The sequence below is a fragment of the Amphibalanus amphitrite genome, unplaced genomic scaffold (genome assembly GCF_019059575.1).
Source record: "Amphibalanus amphitrite isolate SeventyFive unplaced genomic scaffold, NRLGWU_Aamphi_draft 000012F_arrow, whole genome shotgun sequence".
NCBI classification, from domain to species: Eukaryota; Metazoa; Arthropoda; class Thecostraca; order Balanomorpha; family Balanidae; genus Amphibalanus; species Amphibalanus amphitrite.
Genome location: NW_024881508.1, coordinates 1083690 through 1110437, shown reverse-complemented (window position 1 = coordinate 1110437; position 26748 = coordinate 1083690). Strand labels below are relative to the sequence as shown.

Sequence of the window (26748 nt, the reverse complement as noted above, 5' to 3'; positions counted from 1 at the left end):
CACAGGTCGCACTGCACTCCCTGTTGGCCATCTTTCACTTCCAAGTTGCACATGGGGTAGCCTGGACCTCCCTTGCAGACATTCGAAGACTGGCATTGTGTGATGATGATAGTGGGAGATACTGCTACCCCGACATCGATGGGGAGGGCGTGGATGGCTGCAGCAACTTGCCCTTCGATCTTGGGGCTGGAGGTGTGTGCTTGTATTTCTGGTGCATCTTGATGAGTGGTGTCAGATTGTCTCGACTTGTTTCTGGTGTTATGTTTATGCGGGGGAGGAGTCTGTGGCGGCGACCTGATCACAGGCATTTTAGTGGTAGCAGGTAGGTATGTCTTGGTTTGTGACAAACAGAATTTGTGGACTAGATGGTTGAAGTGTTGTGCTCAGTCTAGCTTATCAGGCATATGTGCAGCAGAAGCCGATCACCACTAGCTGGCATGCAACATTGAACAGGGGGAAGACAATGGACCTCATAAAATATAAATGGCAAGGTTATTGCAGACCCAGGTGAACAGGACCGGCATGCATGGACTGGCAAGTACTCCCTCCCAGGTGAGAAGAGCCGTGCAGTGCGTGCAGCTCACTCCCATCCAGTCCAGAGGTCACCAGAGCAGTCTTCAAGTCTTCAAAGTCTCATGCAGGTGTCCACATGCAGGTGTGTGCATATTACAATTATGATTGGGCAGCTGAGACAATTATCAAGCTGGGGACCTATAGGGAAAACACCTTTATGGAAAACACATTGACACATTAATAAAACAACCGGTTCTCGAAGAGCAGCAGACACAGTTCCAAAAGGCAAATAGAAAGAAAACTTTCAAAAAAGGCGTTTAAAAGAAAAGGGGGCGGATCGCCACCCATCTACCGCGGTCAACGCCGTGAAAAGACCCGCAGGCAACTCGCCGGCCTCAAGCACATTGATCTGCGCCACAATATGCCGCATTCGCGTGACCGCACGCCGCATGAAAACACGTGACAAACAAATGAAAGAGAGAAGAGAGAAAGGCCGTGGTGGAATGCGCGACGGTAAGTAAGAAATGCGAATGACAAAATGAATGTGCTGGACGGAAACGGTAAATGGGCTATATGGTGTGCAGGCGCGTGTGTTTGGTGGTATATAGCCTATAGGGCCTTGTGTTTGTTGGTTACGTAACGATTGTACCACTTACTGTAAGCAAAAAAAAAAACGCTTGAAATGCGAATGCGTAAGTCGTAACTACCGGTCCTCGACATTGAGCAATCTCGTGCTCAAAGCTCGTGCATGAACCAGAAGGTGTGAGATTCGGCTTTATTTTATTTTTATTGTCAGCAACCATAATCCACCGACCACTTATGGGTGCAGAAGCCAACATACATTGTTTCGCCCAGTTGGGTCATGGATGGTTGGGTTACCGGTATCCGGGCTATCCTGAGTAGGTGTTGGGTAGGCCCAAGTGGTTAAACGTCCGTCCTCATACTCGAACACCTTTCTGCAGCATTATTAGCCTCAGATTGATCATTACTCGTTATATCATCGCAAAAATTGAGCGGTTTGCGGAGGGGCTGTCAAGTTTCAATCACCGGAACCACTCTATCATTCCTTCTCGCAGATCCCACGAGAGACGCGACCGGAGCTTCCTTGACTCATAGCATAACCTGTATTGCCCTTATATTGCCCTGAGGTGATATGGCAAACACTCACCATAAACCCACGGTATATAGTAGACTCAAACCGCGACAGCGCATCACAATCACAAACGTGCACGGTGTCGCGAGTTCTTTGAGGCGACAACGCGTGAGCAAAAATAGCTGCAAAAAAAAAAAACTACTGGGTACGAACAGGCGTTAGCAGTTAGAGCTGGTTAAAATAATCAACAGAAAATCTGCCCAACATCGTCGCGATATAATAACATCACATGGACCGAGGTTGCCAATGCCGCACAGTCTCCTACGTCCATATCCGGTACGGTCATCCCATCCCAAACCACAATACACGCGTGAATACAACCTGGCTAAATGATAAAACCCTCTACCCAGTAACAGTCACCTCCAAAAATACTTCCCATTGCGTCGTAATAAACGCAAAATGTAGAATGATTCTTCTCCGAACATACCCACTCGACCAATTCGAGATTCCGTTCTATCTACGTCATATTGCATCCATATCACTGGCGCGGTGCGCCGAAATCTCACGGTGAAGACGGCATGTACCATCAGCCCGACTCTGACAGAGCGTCGATCAGCTCCTGGAAGTGGTGCACGAACCAGGGGGCGGCCTCCTGCACCTTGGGGCGCACCACGTTACCGCCGTACCCTGGCAGAGGAGAGACAAGATGAGGTCATGACCGTTAAACTTTCCGCACACTGAGCGGAACACTTCGATGTGTGTGTATGATACGGGGGAAATAGACACATCTGCTCAATAACCATATCGCAACTTTGCTGAATCCCATTAATCTTGCAACTTTGCCCGCCAGGCTCACCGATAAATACGTGGGCGGGCGGCGCCGCTTCCAGATCGGTGGCGCCATCTCCGACCATGGCTAAACACCGAAGCTTGTGTTCATCGATCAGCCGCTGGAGGGCTCTGGCCTTGCCGCCGGACGCCGACGTCGGCTGCGACTCGTCGAAGCCGGCGTAGTTCCCTGCATGGAGGAGCCAGAGACGATCAGCGATAATGAACGCCAGCTGGTGAGCATCGCCGCCCCCGGAGTTGGGAACAGTGGGGTTAGAATGGGTGGGTAATTGACAGCAGCTGTGTGATAATTGCAGAGCATTCCGAGCTGGGCTGAACAGCGGGACATTTCTCCAACACATTCATCCGCCCTTGCCTTCCACATGACAAACCCATTCGCATCCCCCTCCCTATTCCGGGCTAGCGGTCATCTCACCAGACAGCCGGTGGTAAGGTTAAATCATCGTTTCGCTAAACCCTGTGAGGTAAACGTTTGAGGGTCAGGGCGAGCTGTCTCATTGGGACATTCCTGTCCCACCTAGACGGTCTGCCGCTGCGGCGCACCATCGGTGGTCCGCACTCCGCATAGTACAATTATACCCCATATCTTTGTTGACTTCTCAGCCCGAAGAGATTGCTCCCAACAAAACGAATAAAACAAACTATTAGACGACTGACGAGGAAGTCGCCGTAGGAACTAGGCTCGATAATGTTTGGTTAAAAAAAATCACTTCACGAATCAAAACAAATGCTTAGACACTTTTTAAGCGAAAGCAAAACTTTTCACCGCTCAAGTTGTGGTGTCAGGCACGCTGAAATTTCAAACTCGCAATTACAGCCGGCATCTGCCCAGGGCAAACCCTCGACGTCGGTATGCCCTGGTGACGGCACCTACCGAAGAAGTCGAACAGCAGTTTGTTGGCGGTGATGTTCTCTGCGGGGATGTTGAGAGCCGCGGCGATGGGTCGGATCAGACAGTGAAAGCCGCCGGAGACGAGGAACACCTTCACCCCGCGACTGTGCAGCTTCTGTACGAGCTCACTGGCGGCAGGTCATAAAAAGACATGAAAGGCGCGAACCGGAGGGCGGGCATTGGATGCTCGCTGCCGGCATTGTCAACTGTTAGGGCTCGAACGATAACATGGCAAAAATCCTATCATTAGCTCAGATTGTTGAGCATAAATTTATGATATGAACTTCTCACAAAATACACTCAGACGCTCGTTAACTCAATAGGAATAAAAAATAACAAGTTGTCGTACGCATGCGTCATCCACCTAACATTCTAAAACACCCTCCACCATCGACACCGCCCAGATATATGTGCGTCATGTCAGTGACGGTCAGACAGCCAGTGTCTGCCGGTGGCCGGAGCGGGCGACTTGCCGCCGGCATGCGGAGAGGCGGGCGGGTACTTCACCTAATACCTGGGGAGACGTTCAGCGGCAGCTGGCTCGTGAAGCGGCTCACGTCCGCGTGCGACGGTCGCAGCAGCTCCAGCCGCAGCCGCAGCGCCTCGCGGAACTCCATCGCACCGCTCATGGCTCGCCGCGTCCTGCGGAGAGCCGGTCTCAGACGGCGCACGGACGGCCTCGCGCGCGCGCACCGCAGGCACCGGGGAGGGGGCGTGTGGGCAGCAGGCAGGGTGCCGGGTTCGATAGGTCCGGTGCAGTGCGATTCGATGTTTCTCAATGCCTGGGGTGAGGGCAGCGTGGGTACTGGGTACACACGAGGAGAGGAGTATTCAGACCCACACCGCGCTGTTCGCCGACAGCGGACAGCCTACCACGTGCCCCGCCACGTCACGTGCGTTAGGCGGTGGCGGGCCGACCCACCTGGCGGCTGGACTGAGCCGCAGGCGCCGCTCGCCCAGGAACCGCACTATGTCGCACCGCGACGGCGCGAGGACGGCCAGTGTGCGCCGCACCGCGTGTCTAAGGTCCAGCGCGCCGCCCATGGACAGGCGCGTGCTGCGCCGCCCAAGGCGATCGGTCGGACATGGGAGCGGTCAGTCAGGAGATGGGGGATCTGCAGGAAGCGTGGCACTGAGCCAAGCTGCACCAGACTCAGAATGGCCCAACATTACTAGTACACTTGGCCAAATTTTGCATTCAAGTGCATTTCTGTTTTTAGGGTGTTTCTGGATGATAGAAATTATAGACAAGTTTCTGTGCAAGCACTGTGGCATGTTGAACAACAGCAAGTAGTCAGGTCTGGTATGCAGGTGATAAATATTTCAGCAGAATGGTTGGTTGACAGCAGAAGTGTAAGTAAGAAGTATTGAACACATGCCTGTGTAGGGGCAAAACAAAGGGTACAATGCCTCAAGTAGCTGAAATGATTAAGGAGAAAAAATGTTTTACACAGTACACTTTATTAAAATAATATCAAAACAACTATGTTTACATAACTGTTTGCCCAAAAATGTTTATATCAGTAGGCGGAACTATGGTCAAGCGTACCCATTTTCGGGAACGCATTTTCGTTCCCATGTTTGGGAACGATAAACCCAAATATGGGAACGCCATGTAGGCATTATTTAAAACAAGAAAAAGAACCGTTAAATGACGTCCAAAAAATATAAAACGATCGTGAACCACCTGATATTTGTCTCAATATTGTTGAGAAAGAGTTTGATATTGTAAGGCCCATCGTAGTTTCAAATCTTTCCCCTATTTGTAAAGCAGTCCATCATCCGGGCCGCGAGCCCAAATTTGGGAACGCTCTCGTACACTGGCGCTGCAAGCGTTCCTTATTATGGGAACGGCGTACCCAAAATTGGGAACGATTTCACCGACGCCTTTCAGGGGCTCTTTTCATTAACAAGCATCACGTCCAACGCCGCAAATTATAATTGTTAACGCAACAATCATCAGATGACCTTTCCGGCAAGACCGTCGCATGTTTCGCCCGGTCTTCTGCGCTTTTATTCCCGTCAATCTCGCAGCGGGCACGCCCCCCTCCGCAGGATTACGTAATTCACAACGCTCAGCGATGTTCAACAAGGTCTTCCATACCTATATCCACCGTCCGCGCCGAGGGTGGAGACATGTCAAGCACCTTTCTGTTTATCACCGATAGTTGACGAGCACAAGGAAGTATCCAAAAATGGGAACGCTGAATATGTTACACCCTCAAAACACCTAGTCCCAATGAAAATCTAGTTTTTTCCTTTCTTGATGAGTGTAAGTGGCAAAAGGCCTGGTAGGATGGGCACGAGGAATGATCGAAATCAGCATAAAAATTATAAATAAGCCACACAGAGCGACCTATATAAGAGAAATTCCCCCAAAACGATCACGCTTAGAAACACGGAAGACAAAAACCACGCTCATGACGCTCCTTATAAAACAACTCTAAACAGCTAGCATCCAAATAAAATATGTCTATCTGGGATGATATAATACAGCTGAATAATTTTAAACCACTGAAACTAAGTTTACAACAGTAGTTCGGTAAAATCACTGACGTTCCATGCGGTCGTGCGCCCCGACACCAAATGTCACCAATATTACCCCCGGACTGCCCGCGTGTTCGCTTGCATATGTCAGCATGTGGTGTCGCTAGTATGAAACTTCATAACCAGGCGAAAATTATTATACTTGACCTCAAAATGTAAAAACCGCTTCATTTTCCTTAAAATTGCAAGTTAAATGTAGTATAACCCATGTTTTCACCATTCCGTCATTTCAAAAAATCATTAAAAATATCATTCGACGGTCAATTTCCTTGTGCAACGGTCAGATTAAAGATAATTTTATAGACTTAGTAGATACTTAAATTAGCGTGCACTTTTTTGAGACGTGATGCACTAATGAGTTTTAGTGGGCAAACGGCCGAAAAATTACCTTCCGTTACCATAAATGGGAACGCCCGTTCTCATATTTGGGAACTCCGTTCCCAAAAATGGGAACGTTCCTATATTTGGGTACTCATGACCATAGTTCCGCCTACTGATATGCCATCCTACCGACCACCCAACTTACAGTTCTGCCACTTCCTCAGCCTTTCCAAGGAAGCGTGCCAGCTCGTCACAGCCCTCTTCCCTGATCACAGTTGAGTCAACATCAAAACAGACTGCATCTGCCTCTTTCCACAGCCGACGGGCCTCCTGCTCTGTGATTGCTGCCATCGCAGGACCTGTAGAAGGGGACCAATCAGTGTCACAATCACATCTCATAATGGAACCACATTGGAAGGCAGGTGAGCTTGCTCCTCATTTAGCACTTCCTGTAGATATGCATTTGGTCCTTAATCCTAAATTTAAAAATCTATAGTAATGCCTCAAAGTGCAAGGGCCTGTTTGCATGACAGGTCCAACTTTTCTTCAGCAAGAGATCCTATTCTTGCTATGCTTCTACTCCTGACACAGACCATTTCCTTCGGACTTTTTCTTGTCTCCCAGCAGCTACTACCCCAACTGTCATGTGTATGTGCAACCATTATGTGCATTTACATATAATTCACCTACAACATGGCATGGCAGGTGAGAACTACATTGTAACTTGTAATGTGGAGTGCAAGCATATTGCTATGGAAAAATGAATATAATTAAATAAAATTGGCGGTACACATGGAGGTCCCCGCTTCAAAAATTAGTTAATCCCTATAATATAGACATCATTCTATAGAGAAACTCATGTTTAGTAAGAATAATGTGGTTTCCAGTTATCTGATCGATAATTTTAAGACCAAAAGCTAACTAATCGTATTCTTACCACGATCTCGGTGGAGCCGCACGACGGTCTGTTGTCAACATGTCAATTGTTGTTAAATACCATTACGCAGAAATGTAGTATCTTCATAAAACCCAACACACTAGGGGAACTGTGGGAAACCGGGGTTTTGGGTGGGGGGGGGGGTACTATTTTTATGAAAAAGTGATAGATATACACAAATAATTTCGGAATTACATAACGGTTCTGTATTTTTAATTTTTAATAGAAGAGAATTCGGTAATTTTCTTTTTCGGTAAAGCGCCTCACGAGATGCGCCAGATCTGTCGACGAATGATAGCGACTTTTCTGAAAAAGTCTTCAGAAATGTTTCTTATACTTATACTTATACTTATAAATCGCGGAATTTAGAAAGGCCACTTGGCCTCTGGGATCCGGTCTTGTCGAGCTGTTTGTCTGTATTGTGTGATGTTTCAGTCGTATGGGTGAGTCATGTGCATGAAGCGTGCCCAGTGACTGTCGAGCCTGGCCTTGAATGAGTCGACTGAAGGCGCATCAACAACAGTCGATGGCAGCGAATTCCAGTCGTTCACGACTCTCACACTGAACGCGTTTCGTCTGACTCTGGAGTTGGTCCTGGACTTGGAAAGCTTCCATGTGTGTCCACGGGTCCGGGACGTCGCTGCTCGCGTAAAGAACTTGGACGCGTCAACGTCAACTCCCCCGTGGAGCACTTGGTAGACCGTTATCATATCGCCGCGGCGACGACGGTAGTTTCGTTCGTAAATATTTTCGTTCGTGCATTTTCTTTATTTTCGTTTTTTGGTCCGTGCATTTTTTTTTGTCTGTACATATTTTCATTCTTCGTCCAACATTTCTTCGCCTGTACTGTGCATATTTTCGTCGGTGGCCAACTCGTGGCGAAGCAGTGCAGTGCCGAAGGCAATTCCTTAGGAGAGATTACAGGCAATAGTAAATCAAATATTTTTAGGTTAAATGGTTATGTATCTGGCTTCAGGCCGAAGGCCTGAAGCCTGATGCATGACCACTTAACCTGAAAATATTTGATTTACTATTGCCTGCAATCTATTCCTGCAAGTAACTATTTCCTTATCCGGTAGGCAAAAATCAGTAGGTTAGGTTAGGTTAGGTTAGGTTAGGATTCCCGGTAGGCAAAAATCAGTAGGTTAGGTTAGGTTAGGTTAGGTTAGGTTAGGTTCCTTAATGCCTGGTAGGCAAAAATCAGTAGGTTAGGTTAGGTTAGGTTAGGATTCCCGGTAGGCAAAAATCAGTAGGTTAGGTTAGGTTAGGTTAGGTTAGGTTCCTTAATGCCTGGTAGGCAAAAATCAGTAGGTTAGGTTAGGTTAGGTTAGGTTAGGTTAGGATTCCCGGTAGGCAAAAATCAGTAGGTTAGGTTAGGTTAGGTTAGGTTAGGTTCCTTAATGCCTGGTAGGCAAAAATCAGTAGGTTAGGTTAGGTTAGGTTAGGTTTCTTTATGCCTGGTAGGCAAAATCAGTAGGTTAGGTTAGGCTTCTTTAAGCTCGGTAGGCAAAAATCAGTAGGTTAGGTTAGGTTAGGTTAGGTTAGGTTAGGTTAGGACACCTCTTTGAATTTCATCGAGTAATAATCGCTTTTCTCAAATTTAAAGTTGTCCGCGCTTTAGACATAACAATTTGAGAACCTTGGTATTGTTTGTCATTTCTGGCTGCGATAAAAAATTGTGCACGCGAAACGCATCTGATATTTTTGCAGCCTTGATTGTTTATAAATTGTGTTCATCCGCCGTAACCAGCATGGCGTCAGCGTCGGTTGCGAGGGGTGAGGCATGTGGTGTTTTGGGGTCAATTTTGCCAGAGTGCTGTTCACGGACACCTGCGGTAACTGCGGTAGCTGCGGTAGATCGCAGGCTGTAAGTCCCGCCCACTTGTGCGCACGTCATCACGCGTTCGTCTGAGGCGGCCGTGTCAATTTTCCGCCCAAGTTACACGAATGCGCAACTGCCGCGCCACTTTGCATGACAAATGGTTCCTGCGGCCGCTGCGGTCGGATCGTTTCGACCGCAGGAGACGCAGGCGACCGCAGCCGGCCGCAGCCGTATGACGTCACACCACCCGCCCCATCCCCACTTTCTGTGACGTCATTACCCGGCTGACCGCCGAGCCGCAGCTACCGCAGCTACCGCAGGTGCCCGTGAACAGCACTCGGCTTTAAATGGTAAGCTGTTGCATTTTACTGGCAGGGAATGTTAGATAGTTGGATTATAGCATGTTGTGATACTAATTGGATTCATATAATTAAAACGAAAACGCTTGGGGACCTCCGTGTTTCCGACCTTCGCCCTCGCCGATTCACACTTCACCGCTATCGCAGTTCCACAAAGTTATCATCGAAGTTCTGCGCTTTGTTTACAAGACTGTGTTCTTTTCGTTCCTGCTCACCGCCCTGAGATGCCTGACGTTCTTCAGTAGCGTATGTGCCATATGTATTATATTTTCCTGACCTGTCTCAGTATGAAGCTGAAATCTCGAATTTTTTGAAGTAATACTAGCTCAATACACCGAAATCTTTGTTTCTTATCGAGCATAGTTCAAGAAACAAATTAAAATGATAAACAATGGTATTTTCCGTAGAGTTGCAGTATTTTATTATCCAGCTCGTGAACCAGAACGGAAGCGAAAGAACGGAATGACCACGCCACTGAACTCTATAATGGACCACGCAAATATTTTGGAGTACCCGCGTCATTTATGAATCGGAATTTAGAAAGGAAACCGCCGCTAAATATATTCATGCTTACATGCATATATTCTGCTTATGATTTTTTTTTCCCCACAGAAATGTGTGGGGTGATCTTGACATAATCTCATTTAGGTATTCTCAACTATACGATTTTTAGAGACTGCTAGTCCCCAAACCTGTTGCCTTTACGTTTTAGGCACACTGGACCCAGCACGTAGCCAGGGTTTTGCTCGGGGAGTGGCCACAGGTCGCGGCCTAGTGTCATACCCCTTCCAAAAAAGGAAACTCCTCGGATTCGGTCCACTCTTTTTGGGAGTGTGGTGCAGCTGTTTTTATTTATTTTTATTTCTTATTTAATTTGATTTTATTTTTCGCCTTCAGGGGGGGGGGGCACGGCCCCGTGTCCCCCCTCGACCCCCTTGGCTACGTCCCTGACTGGACCACACAGTGTTCTTGGGAGTTTGAACTTGCAGAAGTGTGAATGCAGAGTGCCGACTATTATAGACGCCCTGTAACCATTTGCTGTCACAAAATGGGCATGTGACATGTGAGTGACAGCACTGCTAAAGGTCACTTGCGACCCGGATGATGTCTTTTGACAATGTGAAACCGGCGGTGACAAGCGGGGACCGGATTCAACACTGACTTAGTCATAGTGGCCGTGGGGACCAGAGGTGACGCCCGGACAGGCCGGGACCAGCAGTCAGTCTGACGCCATGCCGCCGCTACTGCTGTGTGTGCTGCTGGCTGTGGCGGCTCCCATCCCGGGGCTCTGCACTGTTCGGCTTCAGAAGGATGGCCACTGTCCTCCGCTGCCGGCCGCCCAGTGCGACGTATACCCGCTGCCCGACACCTGCCAGAGTGACGACTTCAACTGCCCGGGTGCGCTCAAGTGCTGTGTGGGAGGCTGCAGCAAGTCCTGCGTGCGGCCCGTCTTCCCGCCGGACCGAGTGAAGCCGGGACTGTGCCCGCTACTGACCATCGCCAGCCCGTGCCCGGAGGACGGCGAAGTCTTTGACTGTCGGGGGCGCGACCTCCTCTGTCCCGGCGCGCAGAAGTGCTGCAGCAGCAGGTGCGGCACGCGCTGTGCCGACCCCATTCTGCCCGGGGCACCGACGACGACGCCCACCCCCATCCCCGAGCCGGATTGGGAGCCGGATTTGGATTCAGAGCCAGGGCCGGAACCGGAAGATCTGAGGGATCCGGATCCGGAGCCGTTGCCAGAACCTGGGCCGACGACCCCCAGCCCCGACCCGAGTCGCCCCAAACCAGGCCACTGTCCCGTCCCGCAGCTCTGGTGTGCGTGCGCTCCTCTTCCGGACAAGTGCACCGGCGACTCCGACTGTCCTGGGCAGCAGAAGTGCTGCTATACGTGCTGCAACAAAGAATGCGTTTTTCCGAAAGGCTTGGTGGGCTGAAAGCTGTTATAGAGCCCGGGCTGTCGAAATGAAAAAGTGAACGTAACTTACGGTTTAAATTTATATGCTATTGTAAAAATAATTATATAATGATTCGACACGTGATCACCTAAAGATCCGCGTGCTCATGCGATTTAAATGCATTTTGGGCGTCTTAGGCCTTAGCACGTGTTTGGGCTTCCCTGTGTTTTATGAATTATAAATAGCAATGCGTACAACCAGTGAGACTTCTCTTTGGAACGAGCGAGTGCAATAGTGGGCCCTGCACGTGCGCACGTGCCAATTGAGACGGTCGCCAATGCGTTGAGGTCGGGGACCACTATAAAAGTGCCCGGCACAAGTCAGTGTGGTCTCAATTTAGAGAAGTCTAAGCCATAAAAAACAGTTTAAAAAAATGTGTAAACCGCTGCAATCGATCTACGAAATTTGAGCGCAATTGTCCCAACCACTCTTGAGATGTGTACGTATGTGTAGGCAAAGCTCTGCCTCCACGTGCGCTCATCTACCTATACCAGCACAGCATCAAAAGCGTAAACAATTTTGTATCCCTAATCTGGTATGTGACAAAGGCCATGCTGGTCACCCAGACGTATTATGAAAAGTACCTCTCATAAACGTTACCAAGACCGGCCAATCCCTCCCATTCAACCTACATATCTTCAAAATGTGGGTCCATCTTCGCGCCTGCAATCACTTTTGCTCGCCGGCCAGCCTTCTCCCTAACCCAATTTTGCGTACGAAGATCATAATCAGCGAACTGGTCCTGAGATTAGAATACAAATTTTCCACCCGTCCGTTGTCTTTTTTTGCGTTTGTTCCATAATCGCTCATGAACTATTCATTCGTTGCCCTTTGACACGGACCCCATACCGGGTCACTGACGGTCGGTCGGTCGGTCGCGGACGGCGGTGGTTCCCCGCGATTGGCCCATCCCTGCCCTGCACCCACTCGCGGCGCGGCGCTGTCACTGACGAATGGTGAGCGCCGGGCGCGGCCGCGGCTGACGCAACCGACTTCAGCGCCAAAATTGGTGATATAGCTGTCCCGCATTATCCTCCTGATCGTCACCTCCTAAGAATGTCATCGCTGTTTTTAGGATCCTGGTTTCCCCTGGAATAAATATTGATATAGAAGTGGTGAACGCCAGGGATGCCAATTTTCTAAACGCCTTTGATGGGTGTCGAGGTGTTAAAGGGACCCTCCCACCTTAACATTAGATTTGAGTTGAGATAGCCAAAATGGGGTCCCTGGCTCACAATTACCGGTTTCGGCACTCACAACATCGAGAAATGCCTTAAATCGGAAATATTGAATTTCAAAATTGCAGCATTTTGATTCAGAGGGGCTAATGCTTAGGAATACCCCTCTGAATGTGTGACGTCAGCGCAGATATCTAACGATTTTTAAATGTTTGACTAAAACGTTTTGTAGCACGCGGTGGTATGTATGCTATTTGCGCGCAACATCTGCCGCAAACGCCACACTTCTAAAATAAAGTCGCTAGAAACAGCGGAGATCCCAAAAAAGTAAACAAAAGTAAAAGTCTAATATCTTGAAAACCGGTGAATATTTTTCGGTGAAATTTGATAGATATAACGAGGCTTGAAATGATCTCACGCATGTCAAAGTGTTTTTATTTTAGGCAAAATGAATATCTAAAACAGTAAAACAAGCTTTCGGCATTACGCCATCATCAAGTTTGAATAAATTAACATGTTTTTGATTTTCAAAAGCTAGAGCACAATCATATTGTTCCAGGCATCCTCATAGCAGCTCACTTTTTTAAACGTATTGCAATACGTTGCAAATAGTGTGGTACATTGCACAAGGCAAGTAAATAATGTACAACAATGTATCATTACGTACACTACAACATGACATGCACACAATATATCATAGGTACAACAATGTCAATAAATCTCACCTCAACATCAGCCGCATACATCATCAACACCCGGTCAGTAAACATTGACATTATAATCATATTGAAAAACATTGCCGCTGTTCTTAGCTCGATTCCAGTCAACCAGTCGTGAGTCGGGTGAGTCAGTTAGGTGCATGTGTGTGTGCGTGTGTGTATGTGTGTACGTGTGTGTGTGCGTGGTAGAGTAAACATGTGAAACAAAGGGTAGACATAAGTGAGTGAGTGTATAAATTTGTGAGTGAGTGAGTGAAAGAGTGAGTGTGTGAGTGAGTGAGGGGGTGAGTGAATGAGAGAGAAGTGTGCGTGTGTGTGTGTGTGTGTGTGTGTTATGACCTATGGTTTACGAGCGAGGGGCCATGAGCTTTTCATCATGTTTAATGTGGGCCTTAGGTCTCTGATTTTGATGGATTCAGTGATTTTTAGTTCAGCAGAATCCCGTCCCCGACCGATTATATCAATAGTAAAGGCGGAGTTGATTTCAGTGCTACTTGCGTTAAAGTGCGAATCAGCAATATGTTCACCTAGTGGGGTGTCCGGTTTTCTCAGGCGAGCGTCACTTAGGTGCTCGTTGAATCGATAACGTACAGGGCGGGTGCTTTCTCCGGTATAAAATTCAGTTCGTCCGTTTCTTTCACTGAGGCTACAGGTAATTTTATAGACTACGTTTTTCTTAGTACACTAACCTTCAGCCCACTCTCACAGGTGTGACAGTGCTTAGTCCCGGCTGGGCAGTGCGGTTTAGAGAAGGCAGAAGAGATAAGTTTGTTTCCTACTGTGGGACCACTAATCCAGGCTACTTTGATATTAGTTTTAGATCTTCTCAAAACACCATTGACTCTTCTAACGACGTTTTCGTCTAAATAGGGAAGCCGCATGAATATCTCGTTTTCTTTGTTGCGCTGAGTTTTACGTTCACTACGCTTGCGAAGGTTATTCTTTATGCTCGTGTCTAGCATGGCTGTTGGGTACCCGTTCTGCTCAAACGGAAGTTTTACCCGTTTGACGCTGCGATCCCTCGTTCGGTCATGCGTGAGATCATTTCAAGCCTCGTTATATTAATAATAATCATGTCATCCATCCTCGCCCATATAAAAAAATTTGATAGATATTCGTTTTCGCTCTTTCTGAACCGAGCGACATCACTTTCATGCCAATTCATAAACTTTTTTTGAATGTGGGAGGGTCCCTTTAAGTAGTTCGACGTGTGTCGCCGTTTTGCTTCTAGAAATCAATCTATACCTAGCTTGTGTTTTTTTTTTCACGGAAAACACGACACATGCCCTGAGGTGAGGGACTGAGGCGAAAAACCTTCACCCTGAGGTGAGGGAGGCGTTTTGGCCACACTCTTGAGTAGGTATTGGAAAACCGTGTCGCGCCGCCCCTCAAAACTTGGTGGGTAATGCTTATTTACATGATGATGAGTTGGTGTTTAAGGGCGCACCAGCAACGAGGCTACAGGGGCGTCGACACCGGTCCGACTTTTCCGACTAGTCGGACCACTTTTCCGACTAGGCGGTGCCCTGCTGTGGCTCGCGGGGGCCCCTGCTGCAGACCGCGGGGGCCCTACTGCGGCTCGGGGGGCCCTGCTAGAGACCGCGGGGGCCCTGCTGCGCCTCTGGGGCCCTGCTAGACACCGCGGGGCCCTGCTGCGGCCCGCGGGGTCCCCTTCTGCGGCCGTGGGGGGGCCCCTGTTGGGGCTCTCGGGGGGCCCCTGTTTGGGCTCTCGGGGGGCCCCTGTTGGGGCTCTCGGGGGGCCCTGCTGCGGCCACGGGGGCCCCTGGGGGCCCCCACCGGTGGGGGCCCCCCGAGAAAAAGTCGGACCAGTTTTCCTTACGCGTCGACGCCCCTGCGAGGCTACATGGCGCCCATAACCCGCGCCCCACTGGGGTCTGCGTATAACACGCCCTACTAGGGGGGGGAGGGCTATTCATACCCCCCCCCCTCCTAACTCCGAAACTACTGGGCCGACCGTCAAAATTCAAACGGCGTCTGATAGCCCCGGAAAAACTGCCGAGTGAAACCTAATTTCATTGACCTTGAGGTCACCGATGACGTCACAGGTTAGGTCAAAGTAAAAATTATTAGCATTTTGGTTTGTTCACGTTTTGGGCTCTGGCCGCCGTCTTACAAGTCAGATCAGGCTCATTTTTGGTTCACACACTCATGAACAGATGCTCTAGATACCCTGAGGGTGCCAAACTTGTACTTTGATTTTCAGGTCAAGGTCAGGTCATCACAGGTCACGAAAATATTATATCATGCGTCGGTCACGTGACACATGTTTTATGGTCCATTTAGGCCAAAGATTTCGAATTTGATGTCGTCTAAGTCATTCGAGGTTATTTTGAGTCGAATTTAGCTTAGGTCAGGTCACTTTCAGGTCAAAAAAGGTCAAATTTTGAAGTTAAAATTTTTCAACAAAAAAGGTGTGTATTTGATGCAGTTTGAGCTCAGGTACACGATGGTGCTATTTATATTGGCGTACGATGTCAAATACGTGCTGAAAAATTGATTTGAAAAAAATAATAATTGTGATTTTTTGCAATAATGCGCATAACTTGGCCATTTTTGAAGATTTTTAGCTAAAACTTGCTAGAGTTACTAAAAATAATGCGTTCTATCACATGTATTCCGTTTTTTTTTCGAATTTTGGAAAAAATGTAAAGATATAAATTTTGAATTTTTATTAAATTTTCGCAATTTTCAAAATTTCGAAAATCCGAGATAGCAGTTTGATAGCGCAGTCTATTCTGAGTCCTCTCATGCAAAGAAATTGGATCTAGCTTAAAAACTGAGCTCTTGGGAGCGATTGCCGTGGTTCAATGTTTTGCGTCGAAATCGGCCGAACATGACGTCACTCTGACGTCATTTCCGGCCGACCTATGGTAGCTACGAAGTTCATATTTTGACACAAGGTGTCAAATTGATACAGCCGAAGGTACTGAAAGTTTGGCGCCGATACGTCAAGCGGTTTGGAAGTTATTGCAGAAAAACGGGAGGGGGCTATGAATAGCCCCCCTTCAGTGGGGCGCGGGATAACCAACCATTCTTCCTCAAAGTCTTATTTCACATAAATTTTGTATCGAAGGCATGTAAATTTTTGACCCAGGTCACATAAGGTCAATTCACCAGGTCAAGTTGTAATCACGCCTAAAAACCTATGATCTTTTCATTTATACCTACGACACCATTCCTACAGCTTATCTCCAAGACCTTCAAAATAATTATTTCAGCTACAACCTTAGTGTTGTTCATGCTTCATTGTACCTATATTTATTTTACCACCATTGTGTTTCTCTTGTCGAAACGCGCCGTCGAATGAGCTAAGTTAACCTTAAAAGATCAACTTCTTATCATGTGACCTCAGGCCTAGGTCATGACCTGACCGAGAAGGGTCATGCTGCATAATGCATATCAATATATCCGTATTGATAATATTTACACAATCCAGGTGGTTTCTTCGCTCTTCCTTGTCTCCATCAAAGGTTATTGTCGGAAAACTACGATACTCTTTATGACTTAACCCGCGCCCCGCTGGGGGGGGGGGCAGAATCTGCCCCCTCCCGTTTTTTGCCAATACCTTCTAAACGCGTTACGCCAGCGACGTCAAACTTTCAGCACCTTATCATGCATTAATTTGACACGTTCCCTGAAACTTTGAGCGAAATCCGTCAATTTTTTTTTTAGAGAAAATGACGTTTTAGTGACGTCATGTTCGCCATTTTCGCCTAAAAAACGGCAAAATTTCAAACGCCGCTAACATCTTTATTTTTAAAGGAATCAAGACGTAACAAAAAAGGTTATACGTGATTTTACTTTGTCTATCAAATGGTCATCTTGGGTTTTTGAAAATTTTGGATTTTGGCCCAATTTTTCTTTAAAAAACTGACTTTTTGGGAAAGTAATTATATAATACAAAATTTTGAGTGTATCGAAATAGCCGGAATATATGTCAGAGAAGTGGTCTATGTGCACCTACATACCAATTTTTAGAAGAATCGGTTCATAAATGTGGGAGTTATTCAAAATTTTATGACGTCACGACACACAATTTTTTTGAAAAATGATTCTTTTGGACATTCTAGACCTCGTACGGAAACAAAAATAGCACCATTCGATTTGCCGTGAAAAGCTGCATCAGATAGACACCTTTTTCAAGCCTTAAAAACCAACTCTAAAATTTGACCTCACTTGACCTGACCTTGACCTGACCTCGAACTGAAATTCATCCAGATGTCATCCATATCACTTATTGAGTGTGCCTATTGAATTCTATGAATGAAATACCCATAAAACATGTGTCGCAATGCCCTTTTCTATATTTCGTTTTTGGTGACCTGACCTAACCTTAACCTTGACCTTTGCATGATATTGTATGCAACGAATATTGTCTTGGTAGCCTAAGAACACGTTTTGGGCAATCAGTCTCAGTCCATTCTTCGGCAACTACGGTGCAAGGCCGATACTGTAGAAACTTGCACTTTGTACCCTTGACCTGACCTCTGACCTACTTAAGCAAAAAAAATTGGGCTCTTAAGATCCGCCTTCTTGAGAGCTTTTGACTGCCGTTTTCCTCGTCTTTCTACGACCATCGGTTCGGAAGTTAGACAGGGAGGGGCAGAATCTGCCCCCCCCCCCCCCCCCCAGCAGCGCGCGTATGGCTGAATAGCCCAGCAGGGCGCGGGTTAACCCTCGCCCGTATTGGTGTTTTGCCAGCCGGGAACGTATGAGGGGGATGGGGACCCCCTTGCCGTTTCGCCCCTGATCGAGCTAGAGCTTCGAGGAAAAAACAAGCGTGCTGCCCGTGACGAGAGGATGCCGATGATACCCAATTTTAAGGTCCTAGGCCATTGGTTGACCTTCCAGGTCAGGTGAATGACCCAAAAGTCGGGAAAATCGGGACCTGTTAAAACGTCGTAGTGTGGCTGCTATGGGGTTTTCGGGGTGCTGATCACGGACATTATGTTAGCTTTGATCACAGATGATGGCTTCATGCATTTAGGCAAGGTCGGGTCAGGTCAGGTTAACCAGTAGGGGCTTTGCTAGGTAGGTAGGTATTCGTAGTAGGTGTCAACCGCCTCTGAGAGCTTCGTAACATGTTACGAAGGCACCAAAACTCTTTGTAAATGTTTGAATGGTTGCTAAATTCGAAATCAGCTCCAAAGCCTAGCCTAGAAACATGTAAAACTCGAAAAAGTAAACCGAGGTCATCAAAGGTCAATGACCTGACCTGACCTTCAGGTCACCTTGACACCCACCCTCAGTCATGGGAGCAGCATCATATCTCATGTTTGAACGCTTGAAACCACGAAAAGATTGCAAACGCGCGGCTAATGCCAGCCGACATACGTCGAATCACGATTCCGGCTTAACATGGTCTCAAAAGGTAGGTCATAGGTCAAAGGTTATTTGGGTCAGGGTCATGGAATTGTCAGGGTAGGTGTCAAATTGATAAACGCGAGGGTACTAAAAGTTTGGTCGCGATCTAGCGCTTATTACGTGATTTACTCGCGAAAACCCGAGGGGGTCCATTCGACCCCTCCCCCCCCTTATACGGTACGGGCGAGGGTTAACTACGGGCGAGGGTTAACCCGCGCCCTTCTGGGGGGGCTGAACACCCCCTCCTGCGGTTTTTCGCGAATATCTTAAAAACGGCGGGGCGTACACCTTATCATACATCTTTTCTGCACATCATGTGAAATTTTCAGACCAAAGTCACTCAAGGGCAGGCCACGTCACGTCAAGTGACTTCACCTCATAAGAAGTTTCAATGCCTGTCATAGCTACAATAATTGACTGGTCACTTTGAAACGTTTAGCAATTGATGGGAGCAACAGTATGTACAAAATGTATGTCTCGGTATTTTGTTATCGGTGACCTAAGATCAATTTTGTGACATACCTATCCATTATAAGTCAATGGGAAAAAATGAAAAGCTCCCGTTTTGGACGAACATTATTCTGAACACTTTCAAAGATCGTATTTCAAGTAGACATGACACACTGAACCGAAAATGACACCCGTGACCCCTCGTTATGTCCCTGAGGTCATCTCAGGTCGCGAATAATATCTGTTTTTCGCTAATACTCTTGATAGAGGCACGCTAGAGCGATGAAAACACCTTGGATGTGTTCGGATCGACAATCACGGATCAACCGATATGTAAGATGACCTATTCCGGTCAGATCATGACATTGACCTGAGGTCAAATTTTCAAGATAATTTTTCAGTGTCTAATTATAGTTGATTCTTGCGTCTTGACGAGAGGAACACGATGCTGCTAAAAGGAAGCTCGTGCAAGTTTAAAGTTAAAAGTTATTGCAGAAAATCTGTTTCCGCTAAAAACATCTAAGTATTTTTGCGCCCCGGAGGCTTAAGCGTTGGCATTAACTCAAATCTGAGAGACGTATGTACTTACAAAGAAAGACGTACTGTACCAGAACTAGAAAGACCGTTATTAGAGCTATCGAATGCGCTTTTCCTCGGCGCTGTAGCTCTATCCGTTCCTGAGCTATGCGCCAGTTTGTCGAATATTGTCGAAGTCTGGCCTGGAAAGTGGCGAAATTTTACCTTCGCTGACCTCTGGTGACCTGACATTTGACCTGACCTAAAACGTGGCCAAAGTAATTTCTTCATTATTGTTGACGCTCTTTCGAACGTCGCCTTATACGACGTGTCGCTACGTGTCCCTGGTGACGAGTTAGAAGGGGGTGTTCGAGCACCCCCAGCAGGGTGTGGAAATCCAGAACCCCCAGCGGGGCGCGGGCTAACATGACCTTTTGCATGACCCCTGGCCATCAGCTACAGCCCATCCATCGTGTATGAGTAAAATGGTCATGTTTCTGTAAATGTGTTGCAATTTTGACGTGTTTCTTGACAGCAGCAGGCATTTGTACTTCACCCATTGTCTATCATGGTGAGGTCACTAATCTGACCTGACCTCAGGTCACTTTCATCGTTTAATTCGCAAGTATTTTTTCTTAAAACAGGTTACTGGCTTATGAGGACTTTAAAATTCAGCACTTTAGCGAACATATGCATATATTATGATAAATAGTGTATGCATTTGAAACATGCATGCAAGCCGATGATTCGTGCAAGCTGATGAGTCATTGATGGTGACGCTTATCTAAAGCAGATACCATTTGACAAGATAGGGCCACTTTGGAGAAACATGATCATTGATCAAGGCCGTCAAAGTGCATGGCGATTCATGTGCACACATAGAGGCGTCTGACTACTTTCGCACGGGATAAATCTAGAATGAATATCACACCAGCGTACTCTTGGCAACGGGAAGACATGGTAGGCAATAGAACGCGACGATATTTGATTCGCAGTGACGAATAACGACACTTGAGCGTTGCCCGCAGTCGTCGTTTCTAGACAAATGAGCATATACAGGTCACAAACTGCATACACAGGATGTATGTGAGTGAACGACCCTGTTCTGATAACCAGGGCAACAAGAGAGCGTCACGCACCGACCCGCCCCGTCGCGAGTGGGCGCAGCACTAGTGGTATCCGTACGAGTTATAGCCGTCGTCATAGTAGTCGCTGTAGTCGCTGAAGCCGCCGCCGTGACCGTAGTCGTAGCTGGGCTGGTAGCCGTAGCTGGGCTGGTGGTAGCCGTGCCCGTAGCTCGGCTGGTGGTGGTAGCCGTGCCCGTAGCCGTGGCCGTGGTGTTTCCGGCCGCCTCCCAGACGGAAGAAGAAGGCCTGCGAGACGGCGACCAGCGCCAGAAGGAGCACCGCCTGAAACGGAGCACGAGCCGCGAGATCAGAGGCAAAGAACGTAACTGCGTAACTCACTACCACTGCCTGAAACGGAGCACGAGCCGCGAGATCAGAGGAGCGTGCGTAACTGCGTAAATGCTACCTCCTGAAACGGAGAACGAGCTGTCATATTACAGGCAAGGAACGAACTACGTAACCAAATATCACTGCCGGAAACGGAGCATGGGCCGTCAGATCAGAGGCAAGGAACGTAATTAGGTACGTACCGCCTAAAACGGAGCACGTGCCGTCAGTATAGGCAGACGTAAGGAGAGTCTACTGGAAAAATGACGGTTCACAGGAGAAAGATGTGCATTGTGCAATGTGTATCTCTAAACACCGTATTAAACTTGTATCATACATGAACGTCCTAATGGAAATTATAGCAATGACAGTACCTAAGAGCACCCAAACATCAGCACTTTGGGTGTGAAAGATTTTAAGTGTGGATGTGTACGATCGATTAAGCCTTATTCTGATTCACATAATTAATCAGCAGAATAAATGTGTCTCGTCCGTGACATCGAGAAACACGAAGAGCAAGACTGTAATCAAAGTGGCGCGACCTATATAAACGATCTATAAACGATATTTATTATTTACATTCTTAAAATATTCAACTGGTGTGGATCAACTGGATTTATTTAGAAATGGGTAGTCGAGGCCTATGACGATGGCATTTGTTTGACGCATTTCATGCCATGGTTGTAATAAATCAAACGAAGTAGGCCGCTTTGCCTTTTGAGGATAAACAAGTTTCCTGTTTCATGTCGTCGGAGTTCTCCCTCACTTTTACTAATTAAAAAAGAACGTAACATTAAAACACTTTCTCCAATTTCGCGTTTTGAGATAAATGTTTAACTTAATAAATGATAGGCATTCTTTCGACTTGTTTCGAGTTCAACAGCGTGAGTGAAGCCAATCTATTATCTCCACCCGCACACGAGATCTGCACCTGAGCGCCACGTCGCTTCTCCGTACCTTGATCATCATGGTGTGAGTCGGGGTCGATGGGCCGGCGAAGTCGGACAACGGGAAGCACCTGAACCGGCGATCTCGGCAGACTGCTCGACGGGCCCCGGTCGGCAGCCCTTTATACGGCGGCGAGCGGCGGACATGGGTGCCACGCCTGATCCGGCATCGGTGAACGGGCCGACCCCGAGGTCATGGGACGGTCCTGCCGACCGTGCCGCGCGCACTGCACACTGCCGGCGGCACGCAGCCGGTGCACGGTGCAATAGGGGACCACTGACGACAGCATGGGCGTGCGGGCCGCAGCTGTGAGTGGTGCTGCTGCACAGGCTTTGATTAATTAGGGAGCCATCATAGTGGTTCCGTGGCATCTGGGAAATATGAATGAATCGCGTGTTTGAGGTTAATCATTTAAGGTGGTGGAGGCAGAGCCGAGAGCTACAGCGAGAGCATCCAACTTTACAAGGCGCATCAAGGCCCATGGGCTTACAAGTCCGCCCGATTGAAAGAAAAAGATGCCTTTTGGCTCGGCGACCAAAATAAGAAAAGAATTGAATTCCGAATATTCTAGGCAAGCAGTTTGGAAACCTCATTGGATGTTTTGCTAGGACGTTCCTTCGTGGCAAAGTGCTGGTGATCGCCCCGAAAAGGCCCATTCGACAGAGGAGATGAATTAGCCTTTGAATATTGGATACTACTGAGAAATGACATTTTAACTGTTGTCAGTATCTGCGTTTTTAAAGCCGCTGTCGTGGGTAGGGGGGGGGAGGCGATGCCCCCCGCGTTCGACGCCCCTGATGAGCTCGTCTGACTCAATGGTTTTCCGCATACGCACCGACCGAGGGGACCGGGGGAGGAGTACGACTCCCTCGCCGTTTCGCCCCCTAATGTGTAAAAAAAGATGATCGTAGAAATGCCCGTACTGCCGCATATTGTTTACTGTATGACAGTGTGGTCTGGTTGTGGGCTGTCACAGAGTCATCGGATTCAGAAGGTGCTGAATCATAGTGCACAGATTGTCACTGGGTCTCGGAGATCTGCTCACGCTTCACCCTTGCTTCAGAGGCTTGGATGGCCAAGGCTAGATGAACTTGTCATTGAAAGTGACCTGGCGATGGTTCATAAAATTTTGCAAAACTTTCAGGTGCCAAAGTGTCTTCGCGATGGACTACCTATGTTATCGTCATGATGTTACCGGGAGAGTCAAACGTACGACTCGCGCGAGCCTGCTTCAGGTCCCGCGCGTACATACAGAAAAAGCGCGATGTTTCTTTTATTTCAGCGCTGTGTTTCACTGGAACAGGGCTCCAGCGCAGGTCAGGGGTGCGTGCTAGGACCTCAGCTGGATGCCGAAAACGAGCGCGGTCGTGGCTCAGTGACTCCATGAAAACTAGTCACCTGTACTGTCAGTAGTTACTGAGAAAAAGTGGTTTAGGATTACGTTGTGTTTATTGTGCTCGTCATAAACTTTGCCATGAAGATGCGATGTTATGTGTGCTTGTCACTTTAGCACTTTGTGATCATGACTGTGTGACCGGAAGAGCCATTGTTGTATGGAGGTCATGATACAAGAATAATAATAATAATGATAATGGAGCTTAGCGTCGCGTATAAAGAAACAGGCGTGTGTGCCGTTACGAGACGCAGCGATTGGTACCCGATGTAAGGTCTCAGTTCAACCAGTGACCTCTGATGTCAGGTCAAGTGGCCCAAGGCACGGGTGCGGTTTTTTGCTAAATAACTTCGCAAAAAAACGGTCGCAGCGCCGCGATTTTGGCATCATCGTGTTCGCCTCGCACAAGGTCGTCGAAGAGTATACCTTTGTTCGGGTGAGGTCAACTTCAGATGTTGACCTCGGGTCAAGGTAAGGTAAGAGCCCCCAGGCCACCACGAAGCTGGCCGAAGGAGGTCATATTGCATATCATTCGATTCGGCAAGTCTTCCTGATCCCATTGGTGGGTTTCCCGACTCGCTAGCTCAATTTGATCGGGAGTTATTGACAAAAACAATAAAATGACCCTAGTGACGTCATTACTGACGTCACGCAGGGTCAGCAATGCAGAAGGGAAGCATCGGAACTTGCAAGAAGTGAATGAAATCACGATTTCGTGTGCTTGAAATAGTTTGAAATCGTTCCCGGCGCCAAAATAGCATGGTTTTCATTTCCTCCATAGACTTATAATGGTGAGGTCACGTGACCGACCTGACCTCATGTGACCCTTAGGAAAAATCCGAGACATACAAATTGTGAGACCTCTGGAGGATACTACGTCCTGTCAGTTTCATCTCCCTGTGAAAGTTCCTCTGGCACTGAGGGCGCTGCGAAGTTGCGACATCTGACTCTGAGGACCGTGCAGAGGTTTACTTGTGACGTCATATGTCAGTGACCTGACCTGACCTGAAACTGCAGTTGGTGTCACAAGATCCGGCTTGAATCAAAGCTCAGGTATGCTAAGTTTCAGCTCTTTATATCCGCCGTGTTCTGAGCTATCGCAAAAAAAACAATGGGGCGGTAACCCCCCCCCTCGGCCGGCGAGGGTTGAGTCTCCAGCTCAGGCCAATGCTGCAAATTAGGGAAAATCGTGATAACTGGTATGCTAGAATTTGTTTAGGCAATAAGTTCGTCTATACTTGGAACAAAATTCACTACGTTCATGTTGGTTCAGCAATTACCTAAAGGTAATTAACAAAAGTCATAACTCATAAGCAACACGAAGCACTTTGCTTTTGTAAAGCAAACGGTCGGTTAGGTATGAATAGGAATCAACTTTGAACTCCAATAGCTATCATCCTCTGTTTCCCCTAGCCGTCTGTCCGGAAGGGTCGGTGCTCGGCCGCCCACCGCACAGTGGGCGTTTCAGGGGTTCTAGCCTCTCACAACCTTTCAACCCTTATAGCCTTGGATCTAGGAGCCCTACGGCTACGAATTACACACCAAACTGTAGCAAATTCATTAAAGAACGTGAATGCATGACGTTACCCATGTTATAAGCTTTTGCAATGTGCAGGAACTGCATGAAATGTTGCATAAACGTGGCAAAACGGAGCACTTCCATTCCCCCTTGTGGTTTGGCCCCTGATCGAGCTAGAGCTTCACGGAAAAAACGAGCTTGCTGTCCGTGATGAGAGGAAGCCGATGATACCCAATTTTAAGGTCCTAGATCATTGGTTGACCTTCCAGGTCAGGTGAATTACCAAAAGTCGGGAAAATCGGAACCTGTTAAAATATCGTAAAATGAGGTTGCCATGGGGCTTTTCGGGGTGCTTATCACGAATTTCATGCTAGTTTTGATCACAGACGATTTTTTCATGCATTTAGGCCAGGTCGGGTCAGGTCAGGTCAGGTCAACCAGTATGCGACCTGCCGGGTATTCATAGTAGGTGTCAACCGCTACTGACAGCCTCGTAACATGATACGAAGGCACCAAAACCACTTCGTAAATGCTCAAATGGTTGCTAAATTCGAAATCAGCTCCAAAAACTAGCCTAGAAACATGTAAAACTCGAAAAAGTGAACCGAGGTCACTAAAGGTCAATGACATGACCTGACCTTCAGGTGACCTTGACACCCAGCATAATGCATGGAACCAACATCATTTCACATGGTTGAAATTCGAATGTACTTTGATCGGCCTTTTTTACGCGAGTTATTCGCAAAAAAAAACGAGGGTGTCCGTTCGACCCTCTATAAGTCCGAGGGTTAAGGTTTTGAGTCGTTGACCTCGAGTCAAAGTCTGGTCAGAGTCCCTCAGGTCACGAACTTGGTCAAAGGAGGTCGACTGTCTAACTTACTTTGTTCCGGAGTTATTGACGGAAAACTAATATGGCCCTAGTGACGTCATAAATGACGTCATGCAAGGTTAGCAATGCAAAGGTGTAGCACCGTACCTTGCAGGGAGTACATGTAACCATGATTCCATGTGCTTGAGATAGTTTTAGATCATTCCTGACACTAAAATAACAGTTTCCATATTTCCCTCATTGACTTATAAAGGTGAGATCACGTGACCGACCTGACCGCATGTGAACTTTAGCAAAAAATCCGAGATATGCAAGTTGTGAGACCTCGGAGTATTCTATACGTCCCCTGTGAACGTCCCTCTGGCAGTGAGGGCGTTGCGAAGTTGCGACATCTGAAGACCGTGCAGAGGTTCACTTATGACGTCATAGGTCAGCGACGTCATAAGTGAGCCTGACCTGACCTGACCTGACCTGAAAATGCGGTTGATTTAACAAGATCCGGCTTGAATCAAAGGTCAAGTATGCCAAGTTTCAGCTCTTTATCGCCGGCGTGTTGTGAGCTACCGCGTTAAAACCTACAAGGGGCAGCACCCCCCCTCGGCCTCGGGGGGGGGGGGGCGTGGCTTATGCAGAATTTCCCATTAACTCATGTGCAACACTTCTCTCAATTTTTTAGGAAACAAAATGTGTTTGAGGTTGCGCGAAACCAGGCCGGCCGGATCGCCCACTGTGCATCGCCTGAGGCCTTTCCGGTCACGTGACAGCTCATCCTCCGGTCAATTAGAATGCTTCTGACCCACGAGATAACACTGGCTGGTGTTACTGTCATCACTTGAAATAATATAAGCCAAAATGCAGGCTGCTTTGTTCGCTCCCGTCACTATGGAGCTAATAAAGGCTAGACAGCGTATTGCAAAATGTTGCATAACAGCAAATGGCGCAAGTTCGCGCACTTTTTTATTGCTTGGCCGGTTCAATAACATCACAATGCACATTGTGACACACGATTTAGAGCGGGACCTGGGGGAACTCAAAAGATCGGCTTTAACATAGTGAGTGATATTCATTT

The 26748-nt window shown here is 47.7% G+C and overlaps 4 protein-coding genes across 10 annotated transcripts in view; 1 reads left to right on the top strand and 3 right to left on the bottom strand.

Moving 5' to 3' along the window:
• Nucleotides 1–929, bottom strand: part of LOC122383064 (clustered mitochondria protein homolog) — a 41345-nt gene extending 40416 nt beyond the window's left edge. For both annotated transcript variants that reach the window (XR_006256769.1, XM_043369168.1), the window contains exon 1: nt 755–929. The gene's annotated coding sequence lies outside the window, so the exon portion shown is untranslated. The remainder of the gene's footprint in view (nt 1–754) is intronic.
• Nucleotides 930–1623: 694 nt separating this feature from the next.
• Nucleotides 1624–9776, bottom strand: LOC122383029 (phosphoserine phosphatase-like). 6 transcript variants are annotated; one of them, XM_043369089.1, is made up of 7 exons: nt 9688–9776; nt 6421–6574; nt 4270–4404; nt 3855–3989; nt 3330–3475; nt 2463–2624; nt 1624–2293 (listed from the first exon to the last, which is right to left on the bottom strand). In XM_043369089.1, the coding sequence occupies exons 1-7, from the start codon at nt 9692–9694 to the stop codon at nt 2193–2195; spliced, it is 840 nt and encodes a 279-aa protein (XP_043225024.1). In that variant the 5' UTR covers nt 9695–9776; the 3' UTR covers nt 1624–2192. The 6 variants fall into 6 exon arrangements, 5 of the variants coding, with proteins under 5 accessions (XP_043225024.1, XP_043225033.1, XP_043225044.1 ...); XM_043369098.1 differs by lacking the exon at nt 9688–9776 and adding an exon at nt 9443–9527; XM_043369109.1 differs by lacking the exon at nt 9688–9776 and adding an exon at nt 9465–9480.
• Nucleotides 9777–10565: 789 nt separating this feature from the next.
• On the top strand, nt 10566–11267 carry LOC122383590 (antileukoproteinase-like). The gene has a single exon (XM_043370179.1). The coding sequence runs from the start codon at nt 10566–10568 to the stop codon at nt 11265–11267; it is 702 nt and encodes a 233-aa protein (XP_043226114.1).
• Nucleotides 11268–20214: 8947 nt separating this feature from the next.
• LOC122383049 (shematrin-like protein 1) lies at nt 20215–22455 on the bottom strand. The gene is made up of 2 exons (XM_043369147.1): nt 21948–22455; nt 20215–20945 (listed from the first exon to the last, which is right to left on the bottom strand). The coding sequence occupies exons 1-2, from the start codon at nt 21957–21959 to the stop codon at nt 20706–20708; spliced, it is 252 nt and encodes an 83-aa protein (XP_043225082.1). The 5' UTR covers nt 21960–22455; the 3' UTR covers nt 20215–20705.
• Nucleotides 22456–26748: the final 4293 nt, after the last annotated feature.

Bases quoted from the DNA above. Each gene is read 5' to 3' on its own strand.
- LOC122383029 (XM_043369089.1), bottom strand. The intron at 3,476-3,854 runs GTGAAGTACCCG...ACCTGCCGCCAG, and splicing joins AACGTCTCCCCAGGTATTAG to TGAGCTCGTACAGAAGCTGC. The intron at 2,625-3,329 runs GTAGGTGCCGTC...TCCTCCATGCAG, and splicing joins ACTGCTGTTCGACTTCTTCG to GGAACTACGCCGGCTTCGAC.
- LOC122383590 (XM_043370179.1), top strand. From the start codon at position 10,566: ATGCCGCCGCTACTGCTGTGTGTGCTGCTGGCTGTGGCGGCTCCCATC.